The sequence below is a fragment of the Anopheles darlingi genome, chromosome 3, assembly GCF_943734745.1.
Source record: "Anopheles darlingi chromosome 3, idAnoDarlMG_H_01, whole genome shotgun sequence".
In the NCBI taxonomy this organism is placed as follows: Eukaryota; Metazoa; Arthropoda; class Insecta; order Diptera; family Culicidae; genus Anopheles; species Anopheles darlingi.
Window position 1 is genome coordinate 50,689,542 of NC_064875.1, and position 22,500 is coordinate 50,712,041.

General features: G+C 47.9%; 5 protein-coding genes across 8 annotated transcripts in view; 2 read left to right on the top strand and 3 right to left on the bottom strand.

Annotated features, from left to right (window-relative positions):
* LOC125955835 (E3 ubiquitin-protein ligase RNF185-like) overlaps positions 1-1,894 on the bottom strand; it is a 5,697-nt gene extending 3,803 nt beyond the window's left edge. The window contains exon 1 of one of the 2 annotated variants that reach the window (XM_049687087.1): positions 1,518-1,894. The gene's annotated coding sequence lies outside the window, so the exon portion shown is untranslated. Of the gene's footprint in view, positions 1,487-1,517 lie in introns of those variants that run through there. The other variant, XM_049687088.1, reaches the window with a different exon arrangement.
* A 97-nt stretch (positions 1,895-1,991) lies between these two features.
* On the bottom strand, positions 1,992-3,522 carry LOC125955855 (uncharacterized). The gene is made up of 4 exons (XM_049687118.1): positions 3,214-3,522; positions 2,939-3,149; positions 2,672-2,860; positions 1,992-2,611 (listed from the first exon to the last, which is right to left on the bottom strand). Exons 3-4 carry the CDS (start codon positions 2,858-2,860, stop codon positions 2,039-2,041), a joined length of 762 nt encoding a protein of 253 aa, XP_049543075.1. The 5' UTR covers positions 2,939-3,149; positions 3,214-3,522; the 3' UTR covers positions 1,992-2,038.
* A 6,498-nt stretch (positions 3,523-10,020) lies between these two features.
* LOC125955854 (uncharacterized) lies at positions 10,021-10,810 on the top strand. Its single transcript, XM_049687117.1, has 2 exons — positions 10,021-10,141; positions 10,221-10,810. Exons 1-2 carry the CDS (start codon positions 10,124-10,126, stop codon positions 10,392-10,394), a joined length of 192 nt encoding a protein of 63 aa, XP_049543074.1. The 5' UTR covers positions 10,021-10,123; the 3' UTR covers positions 10,395-10,810.
* Positions 10,811-15,058: 4,248 nt separating this feature from the next.
* On the top strand, positions 15,059-15,965 carry LOC125955853 (uncharacterized). The gene is made up of 2 exons (XM_049687116.1): positions 15,059-15,209; positions 15,762-15,965. The coding sequence occupies exons 1-2, from the start codon at positions 15,192-15,194 to the stop codon at positions 15,933-15,935; spliced, it is 192 nt and encodes a 63-aa protein (XP_049543073.1). The 5' UTR covers positions 15,059-15,191; the 3' UTR covers positions 15,936-15,965.
* Positions 15,966-22,480: 6,515 nt separating this feature from the next.
* LOC125955839 (uncharacterized) overlaps positions 22,481-22,500 on the bottom strand; it is a 1,698-nt gene continuing 1,678 nt past the window's right edge. For all 3 annotated transcript variants that reach the window (XM_049687092.1, XM_049687095.1, XM_049687094.1), the window contains exon 3: positions 22,481-22,500. This exon is cut by the window's right edge and continues 832 nt beyond it. The gene's annotated coding sequence lies outside the window, so the exon portion shown is untranslated.

Genomic DNA, 22,500 nt, shown 5'->3' on the forward strand with positions numbered 1-22,500 from the left:
GACATGCTTGCGTATGCTTGGCCTTAACAGTTGGCGAGAAGATTTCCAACACTACCCCTCCCGGTTCCTACAGCAAAGCGTGCGCAGGGGTTGGACCTTCGAATGGTGGATTTAAATTGTTAGTAGCAAGGCCCCACCAACGGACTACGGACAGTCGGATTTGCAGCATCACACCATCCATGGCCACCGAACCGACAGGGAGCTTCGAGCCCTTCAAGCGTATCTAGCCGAGGGCTATGACGCTCCGGACAGCATTTGCGTGCGTCAATCAAGCTATATTTTATCAAAAGTTTCCCCGACGCATAATTCGCCCGAGCCGTGGCAGCATTTATCGTTCACAATAGCAGCATCTGCAAAGCATTCGAGGGACAGTTTCTTTATCACACTGCCACATCAGCTGACACAGAAGCGCGGGTGCGCGCACGCCCGTTAACTATGTGCAGGGTCGCTATGGATATACGGGGACGTGTATTGCCTGAGGCCGACGTGAGTTGTGGCTTTATTGCTCCACTTAACGTGCCGCACAATACGATTCCGCCTGCCGAACAGGTCTGCAGCGTTTAGTGGTAAACTTCCTGCATATACAACTAGATTCCATCGTTTCTGGTTGCTTCTGTTGTTTCCGGGATAAAGCGGTCTTCGTTGAATGCTTAAACGATTGCGCCACTCTTCTGAAACTTGCCGATAGTCGCTTAAGGTCATGGATCCAGAGAGTGAAGATGATATGCTGTTAGCTCACACGTTGTGCATCGCGTCTGATGCATTTCTCCTTTATGCCGTGCTCGCTTCGGCATCAAAAGTAAGGCGGCCCGATCTACACAGGATTGACGGACTGGGTTGCTTAGATGAGCCTGGTTATTTCTCGAACAACCCAGCGGAACAGGTTTTTCGTATTTTGGAGACATGCTGCCCAAGCCGACTGGCAAAAAATAAGTCCTCCATACAACCGCCTCCAGCGAGTCCATACAATCGGCCTCGGCTTTTTTGTGACCGCAACTGGAACACACAAGTCGAGGCTATTTCGCTGTGAGATGGCTGGTGGTCCTCTCAAATCCCACTGGCTACTACTGTGAGGAGACTCGCGGTTTATTTCGGTTGCCGTGAGCAGGGCGTGAAGTAACAGTCTCTATCAAATTGATCCGATTCGATCCGGACGATCCGGAATAATACCAATCTGTTGCCGTTCCCTCTTTCATTAGCAGGTGTCAAAAGGCAAGGCAAGGCAAGATAGTCATCCGCTGGAGGGGTAAAAGGACGACCTCCGCCCGGTTCCACGGGGCACGGGGTGAGGGATAGTTCGCGATGTTTCGATTGACATATCGGTCAACCGACCGATGGTGGTGGGAATTCGGCCGCACGCGCTAAATCGCCACTTTCCATTCGCTGCCACCAGCTTCGATGATTGAAAATGATGAAATAAACGAACGCCAGAAGTCATGTGAGGCAGCTCCGAAAACAATAATCCGCTAACAAACACGACGGAGATCTCGCACGCACGCACGCACGCACTCACTTACTTTTTCTAGAGAAGTCCATCCGACGGAAAAAGACGCACTTATCACTGGAGTGGCACGATTCCGGTGGAGCACAATCTTCGTCGGGAGACACCCTTTATTTTTGTGTTCGGGAGACCTTCACCGAATCGTAGATAATTCACCGCGGGCGTACACGTATGCCCCCGCACCACCTTCTGCGTCGGAGTATATTGCTGAGAGAGTTGATACAGAAAAACGATATGAACTGCGGAGAATCACAGCACGTCCCCCGTTTCGGCGATCGTTTATGGGCCGGAGGGAACAACAGGATCTACAAACGCACAACACAATAATTTCGTCTTCGGTTTGCTGCCCTTTTGAGATCGCACAGAAAAGCAGAACCACCACGAGAGAAAGGGGCGCGGGTAGGGGGAAGACACATGCCCACCTAGCACATTGGCTACATAGGCGCATTAGCTACATGGGCACTGGAAACCGATTCGTTAAAATCTTGTTATATTTATTCCGTAGTGCATAAAATGCGCAGCTTCATTCCCTTTTACTTAATACGATTGTGATACATTCCGGATCAACTCCTTTTCTTTTAGCTCAAGTTTTCGTCGTTTCAATTCCAGCTCCGCTTCAAGGATTTGATTGCGCCTCTCTTGCGCGTCGACCAATTTGTGCAGGGATTTGGCTATTTCGCAGGTATTTTCCTGAATTTGTGTAAATCGCTGGAGCGTTTCTTCTTGAATTTGTGTCTGCTTTTTCAGTAAAGCAACTCGTTTTTCGAGTGTTTTACTGTCACCCTGCGGCTGATGAGTGGTCTGGAAGAATTGCAGCGGGTCCACCGTCGTTATTTCGATTGGTTCAAAAGATTGCTTGGTTCCGTTGATTAGTTCGTCAAGGACTTCAGGATCTGTCGGTTGTGGCTTTACATCGTCCATGGTTGTATGATCAGTGTCAAGAGAGTCTTCCGATGCGTTGACCATGCGCGACAGGGAGAGTAGTTCGTCTATTTCACGTTGCAACGGGGTTAGTTGCTTTACGTTTTTGATATCTGATTTTGTTGACTTTAGTTCTGCTTTATTAAGTCTCAAAATTTTTTTAACTCTTCCTTTCGTGTCGATCCAAACCTAAAAAACAGTTCATCAGTAGTCTATAAGAGGCAATCCGTTTGAGGCGATAACGCTTACCTTTTGCCACTGGTGTCCATTCCGCGTTGGAGGGCCTAGGGAGTTCAACTCACTTGCTATAACGTTCCATCTTTTGTTCGTCTCCCCGGGGACGTTTGTATAAACGCCTCTGGCAAGATCAATATGTTTTTTCATGAGCTGTACAAGCCGTTGAAACTGTAATGCGTTCGTTGTTCTATGCGTCGGCATCTATAGGCGAGGCGTGTAAAGAAGGTTTTGTTTTAAAAGATCAAAAAATTCATACATTTACATACAATTCGTACTTACCCTAAAAAATGACGAATGTGCAATGCAAAGGCAATCTTCCAGTAAGAGAAAGAGAAACTGCTAAGGCCATAAGCCCCTATTTTGTGTGTACATCTCTTACTTTGCTGGGGAATTTCTATGTACCGGTTGTTCCGGATGTGAGCCGGAACGATTAGGTGCAATCTTTTCGTTCCCTTTGGTAGCTCTCTGCGCTATCTTGCTGTGATGATTGCTGGAAAGAGAAGTTGATCGTTAATTCAACAGATCTTTGCAGAATCACGAACCTTAAAACGTACAGTAGCGGTTTCTGATGGGTTCTTTTCCAAACGTTCGAGTAACGGCCGCAGATTACTGCGCTCGCAGAATCCTTTCTTTGAAACGACTTCAAAGATTCGTTTCAGCGTCGTATTTTTGGTAATCTTTTCGCACCGCTGTTTTCCACGGTTTGTACAGTTTATACGGCCGGGTAAGCCTATTTTTCCAACGGGAATGATGACGGGAGTTGCAAATAGCTCTTATTTGCTCTTATCACGTTTATTTTTATCGCGAAATAGTTCAAAAACCTCAAAAATAAAACTTTCTACAGCGATTTGTGAGCTAGCGTCTTAACCTCAAAAATGGATACCAAAACAAATTTCCAGTGTTGTAGTCCACTTTTCGCTTCGAATTGTATTTTTGGTGAAAAATTTGATTTTTGTGGACCACATCATCTTGAATTATAATGAAGTAACAAACGTTTTCTTGCACTGTGACAGGGTGACACATCAAACCGTAACGGTCAGATGAAACTTCAAAAGGCGGACACGTGCTTTGTGGGGCAAAAATGCGCTAATTTGGGCAGCAGAATAGGAATTTGGCATGCTTAACATCTGTTTATGAAATCTTTCCGTTTGATATGGTTATTTCGTTGATTACATGGAAGTTACCACTTTTGCTTTTTACAAAATTCTCTTTCTCTTCAAACAAGTTTAAAGCAAGAGATTTATCGTCTTCATAAAATTGCTTAATAGCTTCCGGCTACGATTCTAGTCAGTAATGTGGAATAACACCAGCTGCATTGGTTCACGGTGGCCAGAACGTGACACCATCATTAAATCTAGTTTTTAAATCTGCATCCACAGACTAACTTTAGTCGCTCGAAACCGCAACGCACTCGCCATCAGCTGTACCATAATTGTCCTTCCTTAAAGCTAAGATGGGCGCGGTCCCCGAAGCGTGCTGTAGGTCAGAAGTATCCCACACACCATGCCCCACATTTGGCAATTATCTGGCGGCACATGTTAAAGTGCACCGCGACAGGTTGGAACGCGAGGAACGATGCAGCGATGCGACCGGTTTCCGCTGCTGCGTTCAATTCGGTTGAACGAACGCCGAATGACCCCAAACCCGAACCTGAAACTCTGAACTTCGAAAAGAAGGAAGATAAAGGATACGGCTCCTCGTAAGATAATTGGTTCGTAGAAAGTTTCGCGCGTGCTCTTTACTTCGGCGCCGATCCCAACCGGTATTCCGGGAGTAAGGCAATGCAGCGGCCTTGAGATATAGACAATCAATGTACGCGCTGCGCTGCCGGACCATATTCAGTATGCGGAGGATGATGTAACCGCATCTGGGCAAGTGAAGCAGCGTTTCATTATTTAGCGGCACGGCCCCTCGGGCGAACATTACCACCGGCATTATGTGTGCTGAAGCGTCGATTCAGGATATCTTACTTTATGCACATCGAATGTGCGAATGGGAAGTGCCACTACTTTGAAGATACACTGTTTTGTACGTTTGAAGGAATGTATGCTACAAACATTCCTTTAAGAGGAATCTGAAACCACCCAGATGCCGGTGATCCTGGCTGTGATCATCCTCCCAGCTGCCGACACACCGCTCGAAACCTGCTTACGTCACAATCATCCGTCATCGATCTCGCACAAACAATGGAGAATTGCCATGCAAGGCACAACAACAGCCAACAAGTGCGCCTCGCCCCACGCACAGCCCCGCAATCGATGACATGCGTGCGATTGCTCGTTTGCGCTGTCCGGAATCCCCGAGCATTGCCGCCGGTGTGCCATCGCGGTATTTTCAGGTCGCTGCACTTCATTCGCGTCCGCTTTAATTACGATCTCAAGACACCATCGGCCTTTGTGCTTTCTTTGCGTGACCCCACGACGCGGCCACCGACGCAACCAACTGTCCCGGGATTGAAGCATTAGATTTTATAGTCTTTACCAGACCCCCCCGATTAGCGACACCAGTCGGAGGGCCCGATTAGAAGGGGGTGACGCGCTACCTCATCCCCCTTTTCATCTCCTTTCGGAGCGCTCACGTACGCACAGGAACGGGAGGAGGAACGGTCCGCTGGTGATCAGCGAGAGGGTATTTGAAATGGATGGCGAAAGCACTGACTCAACCCACTTCTCGTGCGCCGCGGACAAGGTCGCTGTCGAGGAAGGAAATTTATTCGGCGCGTTACACCGAACCCCGAATTTGGAGCAGCACCGTGCCACCTGGAACTTACAGCAAGGTCTGAGTAATTACGAGTTGGATGTAACTTGTTTAACAAATCATTTAAACATTCCATTGAATTCCAGAAAATGTTTTTTTTTTCGAATATAAAGAGGTTCGCGGTGGTTTTGAAATGCGTTTCCTACGAAACATCTTAACCGTCAATGCCGCCGTTAGATAAGCTAGCCCTAGGCGCTGTTCCCCTCAGCTAAATGACCACGAGAGCTCACTGATTCTCTCTGATTAATTATATCCATAATCGTCGTCGGATGGGCAATACGCACAGGCCCTTGGTAACAACCGAAGCGCCGCAGTGAGCACCCTATAGCCCTGTGAGGCTCATATTTCCGATTTCGGTTCCACACATCATGACGAAAACCACAAACCCATCATCATCATCACTACAAAAGCCATTCGCCACTAACACCACCACCACCACGATAGGCCCACGAAACCCAAACCGAAAACCGCGCATCACTTCTCAAATATTGACTCACAAAACGTTCGAAATTCATTGAAGACAGCGTTGATGGGATCGCTGCGTCGCTTCGTCAAACATTGTGATTTATTACACACAAAATGCTTATTAGCATACGCGATAGTTCCACCACCATGTGCGCTCCTTTCTTGTTCCTCTGGCCGCTGCCGCTGAACCGCTGCTTTGCTGCGTACATGCGCTTTATCGCAACCCCCGGTACCGCAGGCTCAGAGCGTCTTACCACGCATATCACCCCATTAGGTGCGTGTGCGGTGTAGGTAGGTCTTCGATCTGCTGATCGCAACCCGCAAGTAGCATACGCGCTTTCACGTACGAACGTGAGCTGTTATCCAGCGGCGGCAGCTGCTGCTGCTGCTGCTGCTACGAAGATGCGCTAGAGCGACACGGGAGTGTGAGATGTTGAGAGAAAAGCGAGGAGACAGTGAGCGGGCGAAACGTTCGATATTTGTTTAACGTGTTATAGTCGATTACCTAATCCAACCGACACTCCGCTAACGGGTAAGCAGGAGAGAAGTAGGCGAGGTTCGTCGATATGATCTCCAAATTTCGGGCACATCGCATGACCGGGAGTCCGGCTGGTGTTTGGCTCAGTGTTGGTGCGATGCAATAACGTCAGGATGGACCAGGTCAGGATGGGCTTATCGGGCTATGCTTATCAGCGTCCCAAATACCTTTACAATGCCTGCACTACAGACAGAGAACCCTTCATGAATGAATCATAGCAGTCAAGTGTCTCAAGGAATCTTGAATCAAAATTGATAATACCTAGGATCGCGATGTAGTGGTGGGCACGATTATTCAAATGTTGCAATCTGTCAGCACCCATAATGCAGCCCCCCAGCCCACACATCGCACCGATAGCGCCTAGCGCCGCATTCCTTCCTTCATCCGAACACCCAACGATCGCCATTTGTATCGTACAAATACGGCAATGAGCAGTCGTTTGAATATATTACGCTCTAGGGTAATGCAGCGATTGCAGCATCAATGGTATGCAGAAAGGCTCACTGCGCACAAGGCTGTCCATTCGAAGCTGCATCAAGATCGAGAGTGTCAGAGAGAGCGAAAGACACGCTTGGAATCTTGATACTCTCGACTCGGCCCCAAGCGGTAATAACTATGGACATAATTGAGAGGATTCTGCATTCTTTGCGCGTTCTCGAACCTTCTTCGCCCAGCCTTGCTGCAGGTGCCTAGACACACACAGCCATCACTTGGTTACGTCTTATTCTTTCGTTTGGACAGTCACGCTACGCGGAAGAAGTGCAACCTTACAGCCTTGAACCGAGCAACTGGAGCTTTTGCAGTTGATCAACCCTTACCCAGGTTCATACTTCCAGGGCTGAGGTCACTCGGGTTTAGCGAAACAAGTCGAACGAGTCCATCCCCCACCCGGGCCGAGTTGCCCTTTGCCATTATCGAGTGTCTGGCCAGGGGACCTGTTTCTGTTCGTTCCTCTGCCAATAGAACAGAAACAAGCTTCTTGGGCGCTTCTTTTGACACCGCGAATCCGCAAAGTCGATGCTCCCGGAATCGGGAATAGGCTGGGATAGGCCAGGAATGGCCATTTTGTTCCATATTTAACCACATTGAGCTGAGGTATCACAATTAATCATTGAGCCCTACGCGCTGGCTCGTTAGTTCTCCAACTTTTTCTCCGATCTTGATAAATCTCCTCGTAGTCCTTGCTGCACGGTTCAAACTTTCTTGATGCGCACATAGTATCTGTCTTTAAATCACGTAAAAACGTAACCTTTCCAAACGTCCCTCAGCCGCTTTAGGGGCGGCTTTATTGGATTCAGATGTGACGCGAGGAATGGACCTTGAGATCCACATTCATCATCAATCAAACGCCGCAACGCCCGGTGTGCGGGGCCTTTTTGCTGCGGCAGCGACACTGTCACTGTCGCGGCGCGCCTCCTGCTCGCAACGCCACTAAGCTGCTAATATTTTGATTTTGAAGCTATTGAAGCCAAACAGGAAAAGCAACCGGATCGGAGCCGCCGCATCGAAGCCGGCCGCCATTAAGACGATTAAATTTATGCAGCAAACAAACGAAGTGTTTCATTAAGGGAAAATTGGCAACGAACCGATCGGTTCTGCCGTGGTGGCATAGTATAATTGGTGCCGCAGTTCATGCGCGCTACACTTGTGAGTTGCCCGGCCGCTGTATAACCTTGATCGCATCGCGTGGTGATCACCAGGCAGTTAGCATCGGATTTGAATTTTATTTTTCTATTTTATTGACACTCGACACAGTGGACCGCTTTGGTCGCGCTACTGGTGGACTGCACTGCTACCGGTGCTACCGCTGCATACTGTGGCTCTTTGGGGGATGGTTAATTGTGGTTATGGATATTTAAAAAATGAAATAAAGAAGAAGTAAAAAATCGTTTCCTAACCTCGCCGACCACACGACGCACCACGTTCAATGACCAGATCGGTGTCGAGTAGCTTACGCGCTCCTCACACTCACCCGCAAAGCAGTGAATGGGAATCGTCAACATGGAGCCAGCTTCCAGTACAGCGTACCGCACCGCACCGCACCGCACCCAAGCGGTAATGCATCTTGCAGGAGCATCGCATCGAAACCTTTTTAAAGCAGATGCCATCTGATATCACCGAGTAAGAACCAATAAGCGCGCGCGTTGCCGATGGTACCGTCGTGTTGCAAGTGCAACATCACAACCGTACACAAACATAACGCAATCCACGATGACAATCGATGTGAACGATCCCGGAACGCTGCATCGCATCGCAGATCAAATATGCAGCAGAATGCAATGCCGGCCAAACGATGCGCGAGCGATGGCTCGTGATGCGTTTTGTCACCGGATCGTGGAAGGAGCGAGGGGCGGGGGGATTGGGATCGAAAGTGAAAATACGTGACCACAAAGTGGTGGCAGAGGATCATGATCGACCGTTCGTCGTGAGCCTGCTCGTCGATAAGCTGTAAGGCTTCCTCCGTTTCGCATCATTCAGTTCATCTCCATCTACAGTGACACCCCGAATGGTGGAAGCAGCTATAGCTGCGTATTTATACTTCATTAATTAAGAATCAAGTATTTCCGTTAACATGTTATGTAATTATTGAGCTTTGCAGATTATTTCGTTGCTGTAGCTTGTGAGATTTTGCTGAGAAGTGGTTATTGAAAGAGCATCATTGATCATTATTTGGCAAATTTTTCAAATCTTTTATCAGATATGACACTCTTGCAGCCACTCTTGCAGATGAAACGAGATGAAGATCAATGAAATGGGAATAATTATCGTTATTTGCAGTTTTTCATGTGGCTTTTGTTTTATGTTTTCATGTCATGTGAGAATCTGAAGCAATTAATTAGAGTTATTGTTATTTCTATGGGAAATATTAGTATTTTAAATCTTCTGTAATAAATTCGCTACTAAATGTTGAATTCCCTCAAAAAGAAATGAAGACGATGACTGCCATAACTTTACCCAATTATAGATACATTCACATAATTTCTCTACACTTTTTCTTAAATAAATCACTCTAGTAATACAACGATTAAAACAATCCCACATAGTACTCAGCTGCAGCATTATTTAAAATTCATGGCGTGGCCATCGGTCAAGGATTGTAATGAACCTAGCTGTCCTTACTGGCAATTAACATTGATCAAATTGCTCGCCTGATAATAAAAAATAATGACATTTCCGGTGCAGATGTCATTGGTTGCGCCAAAGTTGGAACCGCACTGTTCTGCACTTTCGGTTTCGTGCGCTACTCATCCTCGGACTCATCCACCACCACCACCACCACCAAAAAAGGCCCCTCCCAACCCCATGCCGCCCCTCCTGACCCAGCCGGCGGGGATCAATGAAGCAATTGCAAACCCCAAGTGAGCACCAGGCACCTTCGCTTCGTACCTTTGGCGGCACACGGCGCGGTCACAGAGTGCAGAGCAGGGCCATATTTTCGTAAGTTTTGTTTGCGCTTAGCATAACCCCGTTCGCATCCATACGCCACATATGCGGCCCCGGGCCACCCCCGGCAGGTGGATGGTGACAAAGTTGTGACCAAACAATTTCACCCTAACGTTCGTATATAAAGTCGACGCCAATTGTCGGTAAGGCATCATTCAATACTTGGTCTCTAGTGTTCGATCATCAGGCGGCTTTAGACAGCTCTAGTGCTTTATCGTACCCCCGGTAGCAGTAGAAAGAGAAACCAGAATAATCCCAAAATGCGGTTCTTGATTGCAGTAAGTACTCGGTTGAGGGATACGCGTATACAAAGGGGAAATGGCTTAACGTAATGTTCTGAACCTCTCCCTGGTATAGACTATTGCCCTGTTCGTTCTGGCCGTGGCACTTGTGTCCGCTCTTCCGGCGGTGAACGATGAGTCAATCATTGGCGGCGATGTGTACGAGGCGGAGGTTGATAGCTTCAACCCGCAGGATCCGCAAGCCTTCCTGAAGCTGAAGAAGCTGAAGAAGTTGCTGTTCCTCGGATAGATCCCTCTAGGATAGCTGTAGCCACCGTCAACGTGCCAAAGTGTCCCTTCAATATCCTGGGGAATCGCCTCTGGCTGGCCTGAACCTTGCTGGCCGGCACTTCACTCCAATCATTCTTCCCTTCACTTCCACTCCTAGCGATAGAAGCATTTCCTTTCCTGGCACCACCGGTCCCGATGCCGTATCCTAAGTGTTTTATTAACGTTAAGTCAGTGTGTGTGTTTTTTTCTGAAATGAAAATGTTTCAAGTTTGCTCAAGAAGTGTCCGTCAAATCAATCAAAGCTCCACTAGTGTTGCTCCGCATCTTCATTGGTTCAATGAAAAAGGAGTCAAAAACCCAAGGCCATCCTTATTAATGCATCCAAACCATCCATTGTACTGAAAGGAATAAAAGTGCCACCATGTTTTCCGATGATTGCCGAGTATTGTACTGTTGGATGGAAAAATTAAATTGTAGATAAATGATGACAACTATCCTTCTTCTGTAGCAGGCCAAGACCGCTCGTTCGTTGTAGCGCCGGATAAGTAGGTAACCAATAACTGAACATTGTAATAAATAACGTACACTTATACTTAATGTTCCTTAGCTTACCTCCATGCGCGGCCGCCACAGACATCATGTGCCATATGGTTTCGGTGAATGTCACTCATCCTCGCACCATCATCATGCGGACAGTTCGATTATGTTTTGCCTCGGTCAATGTCAGCCGCTTTCGGAATCCGAAATGGCAAGGTAGCGACCGCCAATGCCGTTTAGAGCCCTCCAACGAAAAAAGGGTTCACACGGAGATGCGATAACGATAGTGACCGGTCACGGCAAAACCCAACAACTAATGCCGCATGTTTTAGGGAGCCCCATCAATATTACCCAAATTAGTGCACTTTCGATCTCATTTACATAAGAAATTTGCATACTTTACAGGTGGCTGTGAATTGGGCGGCGAAGCCCGCAAGAGGCGTCCGGTTCGTGTCACTGGCCGAGCATGGGCCACCCTGCGAAGGTCAGTGTCAGCGGTGTTGTAATTTCGTTGACACTCGCCCGTTAAGGCGGCGGATGACACGGAGACAGAGGGAAAAAGGGAAAGACAGATTTATTACCATTAGTACAGTTTATTCCATTACGGATCGGTCAAGCTGGTTTCCTCACACAAGTCGTCGCCGGCAGCTGGCGAGTAACATGATAGTGATAAAAACGCACAAACTAACAAGGGTTTCCTATCGTTGTGGCGATTAAGATAAGTTAATGTGGTGATGAGCAAATCCTCGCTATGTTTCAAACGGAGTCGATTGAATATGCAACAGACACCCGCGTGTTCTCCGGGTAGATGAATTCAAATTGCCTTCTGTGGCCCTCATGCTCCGCGGAGACAGCCACCTGTCACCGAATCGATCAATTGATTAACGCTTTGTGAATCGAAAATCATTTGAAAAGAGTTCATTTTGATGTCTTTCATTCGCTGGAGTAGTAGTTGGATAAGTCCATTAAATTAGATTTCTAGGTCAGTTGGTTAGGGCTCTCAGTCTGCAATCCGTCATTCAATCAATCTACGCCTTATTTATTTACTTTTATTGCTGTTAGGGCGTTTAGTCACGTAATTTTCGACCTCAAACAGTCACACAAAAAAACCTAAATTGATTGTTAGTCCGCGGGAATGTAGCATTGTCCCAATCATCGTAATGTCTGATGGACTGCTCAAGCAATAACCCTCATAAAGGTATATTCTCTTAACTAGCTTTAATGTACATAAAATCAATCCAAATGACACCCGTGATCCGGCCATTTACCTCCAAACCTGAAGTAACCTGAAGCAAATGGCCTACCTTGATAACTCGCGCGGAGCACTCAATTATTATTGACAAGTTTCCGGAATAGCGGGCTCTCGCATCTCAAAAATAAAGATAAACACTTGAACGCATTGTGCCTGCTGTTTGAGAAAATAATAATAAATCAAACATTTCTTCCGGTGTTTTTTTTTTTGTCTGTGTGCATGTGTGGGGAAACACCTATGCAAAATAAGACGATGCCCAGTAAAACGATCGTCCGAGAGGAAGGTAATTGAACAACTGCAAGGTCAACTACCGAGCGCCATTAGGTGGTGGTGGTGGTGGACAGTGATGCTCGCCCCAAAACCGGATGACGCTGCACATTTGGCGAGAGGAATCGATCCTTATCGTAACTGTTTCTATTTGCTAGACATCTTTTTTCGGGGATTTTTAAAACGCAGTCGAACATCGTCAGCGTGTCATGTCGTCGCTTCCTCTCAAGCAAATAGCTGCCTATTTCCGCCACACTGTTCCTCATGCGCAGCTGATTCATTCTATTCAAACCGTTTCTTCGGTAATGTTCCGTGCGCGTTATATGGATGACCCATGACTCTTTTCACACCTGCTCAGGGGCGTTTCAATCACTCACACGTACAAATACACACACACACACACACACATGCGCCGATGTGGGTGCTAAAGGCGGACCATCTCGTGCGTGAACTTCCAAACGAAGAAGTTCGTCGCTTGACTAGCGGCATTGAAATCTTTTGTCGCTATCGCGTCGTCTCGGCTACCGGGGTGGTCGTAACCGGACGGAAGACGGCACCAAAAAAAAAACAAACAAAAACCACTGCGATGGGCCAGTCAACTAGTGGAGAAGAATTGAACTGATTCAACCATTTGCACATAATTTGGCGTTGATGGTCATACATTATGCCCCCCCCGAAAAGGTGAATTAGTTGCGATCGCTCGTCATCAGTGCTTGTTAGCGTGATGATGACACTAGCGCGCGTTCGCGTGTGTGTGTGTGTGTCGCGACGGCTCAAAATTAAAGAAAAAAAACATCGCCACTCATTTTTTAATACTACACCCTGCATCTAAGACAGAAACAAATCAATTTGGGTAAATTAATTCGCCCAAAAATTATAACATGCACGTCAGGTGCGACCCCCCTCATCTTGTTCGGGCCTTTTTGTATGCCCCAAAGTAATTGATCAATAAAAGATAATTTATTGTTGTTTACCATCGCAACCTCCCACACCGGGATGGGGAGGAAATGATCATGCGAATCAATCAAACGATCGAATCGGTTTTGCGTCACATTATCGTCAAATTCCGCAGGACTCACCGCCGCGATGACGCGCCCTGCACAGAACCGTACACAGTCCACAGAGGGAATTTGAAATTCAAACTTTAAACAGTTAATCCATTCAGATGACCAAGCATATTGTGCCGGACTTCTTGCATTATTATTGTTTGGCGAACGGCATTCGATCCATCGGACGATTTTATGATTCGCATAACGCACTCCCGGTTGTCGAAGGGCACGGAGGTGAAGCTGGCAGTGAGTTTAGAAAGCTCCCTTCTGGGGAAACACATCCGCCTTATCCAAACCCCCCACCGCGGGAGTCGGTTTGTTTCCTTAGAAGCGTTATGGAATTTGAAAGAAACGAAAAGATCATTCCACCTCCCTTCGGCGGATCGCCGCCAGGTCCCGTTGTTGTTTGTGGACAAATATTTGCATTCGAGAACTGGTTTGCGTGGTAATACTTGAGCGAGCTAGAAGCTGATCAAGAATGCTGACCACAGCCAGAAGTGCCCAGCGCCCAGGGGTTAAAGTCATTTCGGCCAATCCGACTCATCCTGGGGACCATTCCGGAAGATGGAGCCCACGTAACCCACGGTGTTAGTATTCAGAGGATCGTCTCTTCCTGGATTTGCCAACGTTCCTGCCGTACCGGCCAAGGACACACCGGATGGGATTTTCGTCAAACGGTATTACGTCGGTGAGATGGTGTGACGTCTTTTGCATAAACTGTTTGGCGCGCCGCGGCATGGCATGGCGTAATATGGACGCTGCCGCGTCTTTCAAGGAAGATCGATGCGTCTCCATTGTCCACTTGGTGTGTTGCCATGAGGGGGGGGGCCCTTGATGATTGACAGATGGCGGTGCTGATGCTTAACCTGTAAAGGCACACTCCGCACCTGTATGTTGGCCGGGCCTCGGTTGGCACCTCGGTCTAAGGTCACGTCGCGTCGCGCGATCGTACGTTTTGTGGGGAGGAAGGGATGGATTGATGAGAGGATGATCAATGGACAAAGTGCGAGATCGAATGCTCTCCGCGTGCTTAACGCCAGCGGTCCGAGAAGTGGAAGAGAAGGACAACCTGCGCCTTCGGTGGCCACGAACGGGGAAGGGAACGAAATGTCCTGACGTGATAGTAGCTACATAACCCTCTCTCTCTGTCCTTCCCTCTCTCTCTCTCACACACTCGCGTATCGCTCTCTGCGAAGAGAGAGTAGCCCCGGTTCTACTGATACCCCGGGTTCGATCTCTCGTGCGTGTGCAAAAGGGAAAAGTACCGGCCGCGGCGGCGTGGAGTGGACGGAGTCGCTCCGACCACTCCGGTGTCGGAACCACGGTCCACGGTGATGGTGGTATCATCACGGAATCGCACACAGGCGCGTGGCCGGGGGGGGGGGGGATGTGGTGAGACAACGAAAACAAAAGGTAAACAGCAGCGCGGTGGCTACGTGGCTCGCGTCGTCGCCGTCGCCGTCGCCGTCGCCTTCGTCGTCGTCCCCTCAGCCGCACGGGCAGTGGGGTGAGTGAACAGGCGAGCGACGCATATAAAAGCGGTTGGTGAGCGGACGGACTGTATCAAGTTGCGTTCAGCTCGCCGACGCGGTAGACAGTTCTTCTTTCTTCGGTCCTCCCAGAGAAACAGACGCAGGATTCGTCCTCTTTCGACCCTATTATAGCGGAAAGTGTCCAGCAAGTTTTCTCCCCCCGAAAAAAAACAGCCAAAATGAAATTCCTTATCATGGTACGTAAACTGGTGGCAGTGCTCGTAGTGTAAGGGATATGGGCGCCAGAAATTCTAGGGGCTTTTTGTGCTCGCCGGGGAAGTGTAATCTTCGTCGTGCTTTACCAAAGGAGCGTCATCAGTTATTGTAGCGGGTCGTGTCGTGTCTCGCGGCTCGGATTTCGAACGGAAAAGAACGTCGGTTCGATCGGAACTTTGAAGCCGGAATGGCATTGACATTGGAGGGTGTACAGCATTCACGCTACTTCCTTATTGCACACGCTGGCACCCCTACGCGTTGTGACGCCCAACGCGTGAATGATGAATTAAAAATGGTGCAAAAGTGGAATTTCCGGCGTTCGACCGAAGCTGGTGGTGTTCGATCAAACTGCTATCGGCTGAGCATAACTAGGCAGCGCCGATTGCATCCATTTGACGCATTACGAGACGCACAATGAGTTCGATTTGTAATCGGAAAGAGGATTAACCTTGAGGCATTTTTGGGGAAATATGTTTAGTTTCAAGAGAAAACAAGGAATTTAACTAATTATCTCTCTCTATCTCCTCAAACAGACCATCTGCCTGTTCGTGCTGGCGTTCGCCCTGACGGCGGCCCTTCCTGCCGTGCACGACGAGGGTATCTTCGGTGACGATGGAACCGCGGACGACACCCTCAACCCCCAGGACCCGCAGGCCTTCCTGCTGAAGAAGCTGCTGCTCAAGAAGAAATTGCTGCTGCTCGGTTAAGAAGAAGCTTTATCCCCCCCCCCCCCCCCCTCGACAACCCGAATGATTTCTCCTTTCCTCCTTCCCCTATACGCAAAAGACCCAATCTCGCCGTTCTATAGTTGATAAGAGACAGACAGGAGATAGAAAAACCCAAAAACTCACGTAAGACTCATGCGAACCTCAAGCCTCAAGGCACAACAGCAAACAGAAAGAGAGAGAGAGAGAGAGAGAGAGAGAGAGCGAGAGAGTTCGAGCAAGTGCCCGAGCAGACTGTGTTTGCTCCTTCTTGCGACTAGAAACCCATCACCCTCTCTGTAGCCGTGATCCTCAACTCAAGGTCAGCGGCATCGAATCCGATCGATGACGAACCCGGGACCTGGTGGGGTGGGGCTCACCAAGCGACGGAGGGCAAGGGCTAGGGCTGCTTCTGTGAGGTGCAATACTCTTATCACACGCTAGTTCGCGTAGGAAGACAAGCTATTTTTTTTACAAACACCTTATTTTTTAAAAAAACAAACAAACAAACCTTGCCTCAGGACACCGGTCAGAACGGTTGTGCGTTCGCCAGCGAAGGGTGCTGAACAGAGCTGAAACACGAAAATCGTGTCTCAAAACTTTCAAACAAAAAAGACATAAAATAAAGTAAACAGTAAAACCAAAATCTCAAAATCTCACCGAAGAGCTGCTCATTCATCTGTTGGTTGGTCGCGGAGAGTGCTGGAATGCCTTACACGGTTTCGACCGGTTCAGGAGGTGTTAACAAGATGTTCACGAACGAACCATCCATCAAGTCTTATCACACGCTATGCGGCGTTTGATTTTGCAATCTGCTTGTTGTTGTCGTGGCGTTTGCGTGCGTTTGCGACATACTGAACGAACGACAACTGAATTCATTGATGAATTGTCGGGAGGTTTTCCTCGCCTTTCAACAGAACTACAACTACCAGAAGTAACAGAACAATGGATTGAATGCGTGAGAATGCGATGTCAGCACGGTTGACTCGTACCAATTATGTAAAATGTGATCTCACAACAAAACGCTAAATTGACTGTTTTTGACCCCGTTTCCAGGGGGGGGGCATACGTATTGGCGGGAGGACGATCGGTTGATCGCCCAAATTACATCGATAGCGATCATTATGTTTCGATAGCACATTATCATCTGCCAAGGCTGTCGGCCGAAGAAAGCAGATTGTTACGTCATTACGCCCATCCATTCGCCATTTTACACCATTCTCAACGCACACCGAATATGTTGACCGAATAATCCACATTCATGCTTTCAGCTCGGACGCTCGAATTGCTGGTGGTTTACATTCGAAAAAATAGCCAACCAGTCACGTGGGACTGCATAAAGATAGAGAGAGAAAGAGAGAGAGAGAGGTATACTGGCTCAGTTTCAGTTGATCAGCACGATCCATTTGCTTCATATGCACACAGTCATACAAATGAAATGTCGACCACTTAGGGTACAGGGAAGTGGTTTCTGGAGTCGGTCTCCTCGGTCGCCTATCGGGCCTTAACCCTCTCTAGTTCTGCCCACCACCGGAACAGGTGCAGCACTAGCCTCGTATTGTATCTCGTTACGTCACGCGAAAGGGACGTAGGGCGATAACGTGGCGAAGGGTCATTGTAAGTTGAAAAGACAGGAAACATTCAGAAGAGATACCGAACCATTGTACAACACTGTCGGGAAGTGCCCTAAGCCATCGTAACCACAGCACGGATAAGACTGGAGCGCGGATGCGGCACGGAATTCGATCTTCATTTGAAAGAGTTAAGGCGTTCCCGAAATGATGAAACAATAGTGTTGTTGACAGATTGAAGTCTGCATTTAACAAAACCATCTAGAAGGCAATTAGAAGCACTTGGGCTCATGAAGCAATCATAGTAGACATACAAGGTAAAAGGTAGTTCTAATTAGATTCTTTTAGGAAACAGTTCTTGCACGTACTCTAACCATTCTAAACTACATTTGTGCTCTGCTAAAAGATCATCAAACACATTCCATTTGTCATACTTGCGCGTTTTGCACGTGTTTTTATTTTATTACAAAATACAGTAACATGGCCGTTAGTGGGATATTAAAAGCTAATAGAAAAGCTGTAGTTGGTCAGCCGGCTAAACAACAACCGTTCCACTGCATCACAATGCAGTGTGATGTGATGCCGGACACCGTGGCAACGGTGGCTGCTCTGAAATGGAGTTTTTGGAATGCTGCTCGCGCGTTGCGATCGAACCGAAACGGCCACCTCAGCCAAGCAGCAACAGTTTCTTGAGCTTCCGCCAGCTGAGGAACGCCTGTGGATCCTGCGGGTTGAATGTGTCCACCAGCTCCTCCTGTCCGGCGGCCAATGGTCCAACCAGCGACTCGTCATGTGTAGCGGGCAGCCCGAAAACCAAAGCCACCGACACCAACACGGCGAAGAGAATCATCTACGGATCGGAGGGGGGGGGGGGGGGGGGAGCACAATGTTCTACGTTAGTCGAGGAACTGGCCACGTGGTCACAGGTGCTGGTCTTCGTCTACCTACCATCAATCGGGAATTCATGTTGCTAGTTACGAGTAGTTTATGTTGATTCGATTTTTTTGTTCTGATATTTGTTATCCACTGCGATGACCCTTTGGTTCGTCGTTTGGTTGCCGTACACTGACTGATTCCGATCCGTTCATGTCCTGACACTTTTTATATGCTCGCTCCGGGAATGGTGGGAAACCACCCGTGAGCCATAGACCACACGACCGAAGCGGGGAATTTGCACGTAACACTAGCGGTGGCCCCCACGGCTGCCAGTGACGAAGAAAGCTGTTAGCCAGGGTGGAAGGGGAAAGAGCCGGTGGACTCCAGTGTCCAGTCCTCGGTTAGTACGAGCCCGGTAGGCAAAAGGGAAGGTGGCATCGCGTCAGGGGGGGGGGGGTCCTGTGGTCACCCAAGAAGGGGGAACCGCCTCGTATTACTCGCACCTTCTCGCAGGCTCCGTTAGAATCGGTTTGGGTGATGAAGCAACGTGTGGCGGGTGGACGCTTCGTCACTTTCGCTTATCGCTACTCCCTCGGTACCGCTCCCTGGCGCAGCGGCTGCTGCCCACACAACGACCCGGGGGGGTTTTGCGGTGAAATTTGATGATCGTCTGCCGGCTGGTCGAGGTTTTAAGGTTGGTTGCCGTTTGGTGCGTTGGAGGATTTTCGTCTCTCTCAGACACATACGCACAGATCATCAGTCTGGACGCGCTATCCATGCGTAATCGACGTTTTAAGGCACTTTGGCACGCTGGCCAACGATGGGCTGGGTGATAATTCGGTGTAATTGGTCGCCAGAGAGTATAATTAAGAAACTTAGGAAGAAACATTTGCTGAAGTTCGCAATATATTAAAGTTCGCAAAAAATATTAAGAAATAGTAAGTTTGCTAAATTAGAAAACAATCCCGGATCGAACTGGCTGGACAATCACATTGCAATTGATCTGTGCAAACCATTTCTTCCCGTCGATCTATGAACTTGTTAAAGTTTCATTATGTGCATCCTAATCTAAGAATAAATCAGAAGTCGCGATTCCACGATTCTCGCATTGTTGCTGTAATATGTCTTTGAATATTGAAAATTTTTCTCTATGGTAAAAGAATGAATAACTTCTCGCAAAAAAACCCTTAATCCAAATTTCATACAATGAAACTCAAATTTAACATTCTGTTGATTGAACAAATACACATCAACAAATTGATTGTGCACCAAGTACATCAACAGAATAGGGCAGAAGCTAGATTATTCTCAGGTGGTTTGAGATTCTGTACTAGCAGCATTCACATTGTACTAAATGCCGGTATTACCTTCTAGCAAGTAATGCCGGAAATGTGCTAATTTCCCGGCAATAGATCTTAACTAACATTTCTGGGGCACAGACTACAATCACTCAGCCAAGCCGTTTGCGTTGAGTTTAATCATCAGTGGCGGAGTGAACGAAACGATAAGAGATGCATGCAATAGAAAAGGGCCAAAGAAAGGTGCGTTTCGAGAAGCATCCAGCCCGCTCACGGTGGTCAGACGACAATTACGGTGGCAGCATAATCAGTCCACCTCGCGGCCACAGCTCCACTCTCCACTACTGTCTGCCCTGTTGACACATTTCTTGGCAAACATGGTACGGTAGGCGCGAACCAGAAATTAACGCATCGCACCGCACCGCGTGAGCAGGTGGCGTCTCATGAGAATGAAAGTGCAGGATGCGGTGCCGAGACCGAGGCAGCTATACACAACCAGTCACGTGGTGGCCCCGGCAACAGGCGGATTACACGATCACGTGGCGCACGATCGACAATGTGGACCAAGCAGTATAGAGTCTTTCCCCCTAGGATAGCAATCCAAAAACGGTAGGGCCCTGTATTGGCACAGGGGTGGCTTTTGGACATCTTCGTACGCTAGGAAAACCGTGGGGTAAGGGGGGGGGGGGGGGAGGGGACTTTCCGTAATGGGAGAGCGGGCTTTGAAGCATCATCCAGCCAGGTAAGCGGTGTGTTGACAGTGATTACTATTTTGAAATATATCAGCCAATTATGCGATCTCATCAAAGGGTATTCAGGACACGCAGAGCAGAGAAAAAAACACATTCACATCGAGTGATTCCTCATTTTCATTAAATGCAGAACATTTCAAAGAGCAACTCCAATGATTAATCCATTCATGCACAGAATGTTTCACTCTTTGTTATCGGAACACGGATTATCATAAACACTCCCATCAATTTAGAAATTCGCAGAGAATAAAGGAATGATAAAAGGAATCTAGGCTTCGGAGATTCAATAGACGATACGTTTGTTTAACATAATAAGCTTAAAGATTCTGCTTGCAGGAATTGCGGTCCAATCAAACTCAACCTTTTCGTTGTTGAAAAGCCAGACAAAAGGACACGCTCACCCAAACCTCTCCATTAATCTTCCCTCGATGCAACCTTTTCTTACATCTGCCAAAAAGACAAATGATGTGGAGCGAGGTCTCATCCGCTATGTTACATGGACAATGGAGTGCAGAAAACTGCAGCGAACTTGTCGTAGCGATTGGTGCAACCGATTCACGATGCGGTAATCGAATGTCTGCATCCAAAAGCGGACCTACACCGGGCTCCGGTGGGTATTCCCAGCATCTGATCCAATTGATGGACAACTCAAACACATCGACAGAGTAGGTTGTGAAAATGTAAAATAACTGTCCATCCGCTCGATAAACGCCCCTTGACCAACATGACGATCTACTCTCTTGTCCTGCTACATACAACATTTCTAATCAATTTTCAAAAGTCCCGCGCCATTGGGGGCCAAGAACATGGGGCACACTGTAGCTGTGTACCGTGGAACCGTTTTGCGTGAACAATGTTGATTAACACCACGGGCACGCTATCATCCTAGCCGTTTCGTACCATTTCCCTACCTCAAGCCAATGCGTAGTGTGTCTGCCCTACACGCATCGCGGATCTGGATGGACGCGAGCACGATCAACGCGCAACGCGACCTGCGCCATTATGTAAGCCGCCCAGACCCTACTACTCCGACAGACAGCCGGACCTAGGAGAGGGAGGCAGCAAAATGGCAAATAAAGATAAACCTCTCTGTGACAGTTACAGCTACACGGCGACCTCACCCCTGCAGGCACGATCGTGAATGAGTTCACGCTACGGTTCCCCATTTTTAGAGTTTTAACTGCCAACCCACCCGCAAGATTCGCGCGGACTTCAACATCACAGGACCAGGACACCACGTGGTCCAGGAGAGGTGGAGATGAAAAATCACGATTCACCGAAATGGATTGCAACCGAAACAACCACGTTTCGCCATCGCGGTATCGGTCCTTGCGATCACTTGCCTGATCGTATCGGCCCCGATCTTTACAATGCTGGTCACATGGCATATGGCATAACGTTTTTGTCACAGAGAAGAAGGTGCGTGCTTAAGAAGGAGCTACCCTGGCCTGCTGTTGCTGCTGCTCAATCAGTGTGGAGGAAGTAACGGACATTCCGATCGTTCGATCCGGCTCGCGACATTGGCTGCAACACTACACAGGATGCGCTTGATTGGGAAATAGCACACGGCTCTCATTACTTTCCCGTACAATGAGTAATGTGTGTCGATTATGATTGTTCAGCGAAGATAAGCATTGCGCGATGTAACTTGATCACCACAAGCCCATGTGGGGATGGGTATATTGAGCAAGATGAAACGAGAAGCTTATTAATCTCGAAATTTTGCCGCGTAAAGACACTGAGACTATCCGAGTGTAGCATAATCATCATCATTCATATTATTCATCCAAACGATCGTTTTTAAATATTTTTTTCATGGTGATGAAACATTAAGAGATGTTCAATTTTGCATGACTCAGTTTAAAGCGATTTTTTTTCCAAAACTCAGGTTTATCGAATCTCCAAAACTACTGATCCTTTTTAACTGATAATTTGTGCATCGCTTAGGAGATGTTTTTTTTAATTAACATAAACCACTTGCCTTTAAGGCGCTCCCTTACCCCAACAACCTTCGGATCATTACAAAAATGGACAGCTATGAATAATTCTCCTTATTTCGCAGTTTATTCGC

Excerpts from the sequence above, each read along its gene's own strand:
- LOC125955855 (XM_049687118.1), bottom strand. The coding sequence starts at position 2,860 with ATGCCGACGCATAGAACAACGAACGCATTACAGTTTCAACGGCTTGTA. Across the intron at positions 2,612-2,671 it reads ATGGACACCAGTGGCAAAAG|GTTTGGATCGACACGAAAGG; the intron begins GTAAGCGTTATC and ends ACTGTTTTTTAG.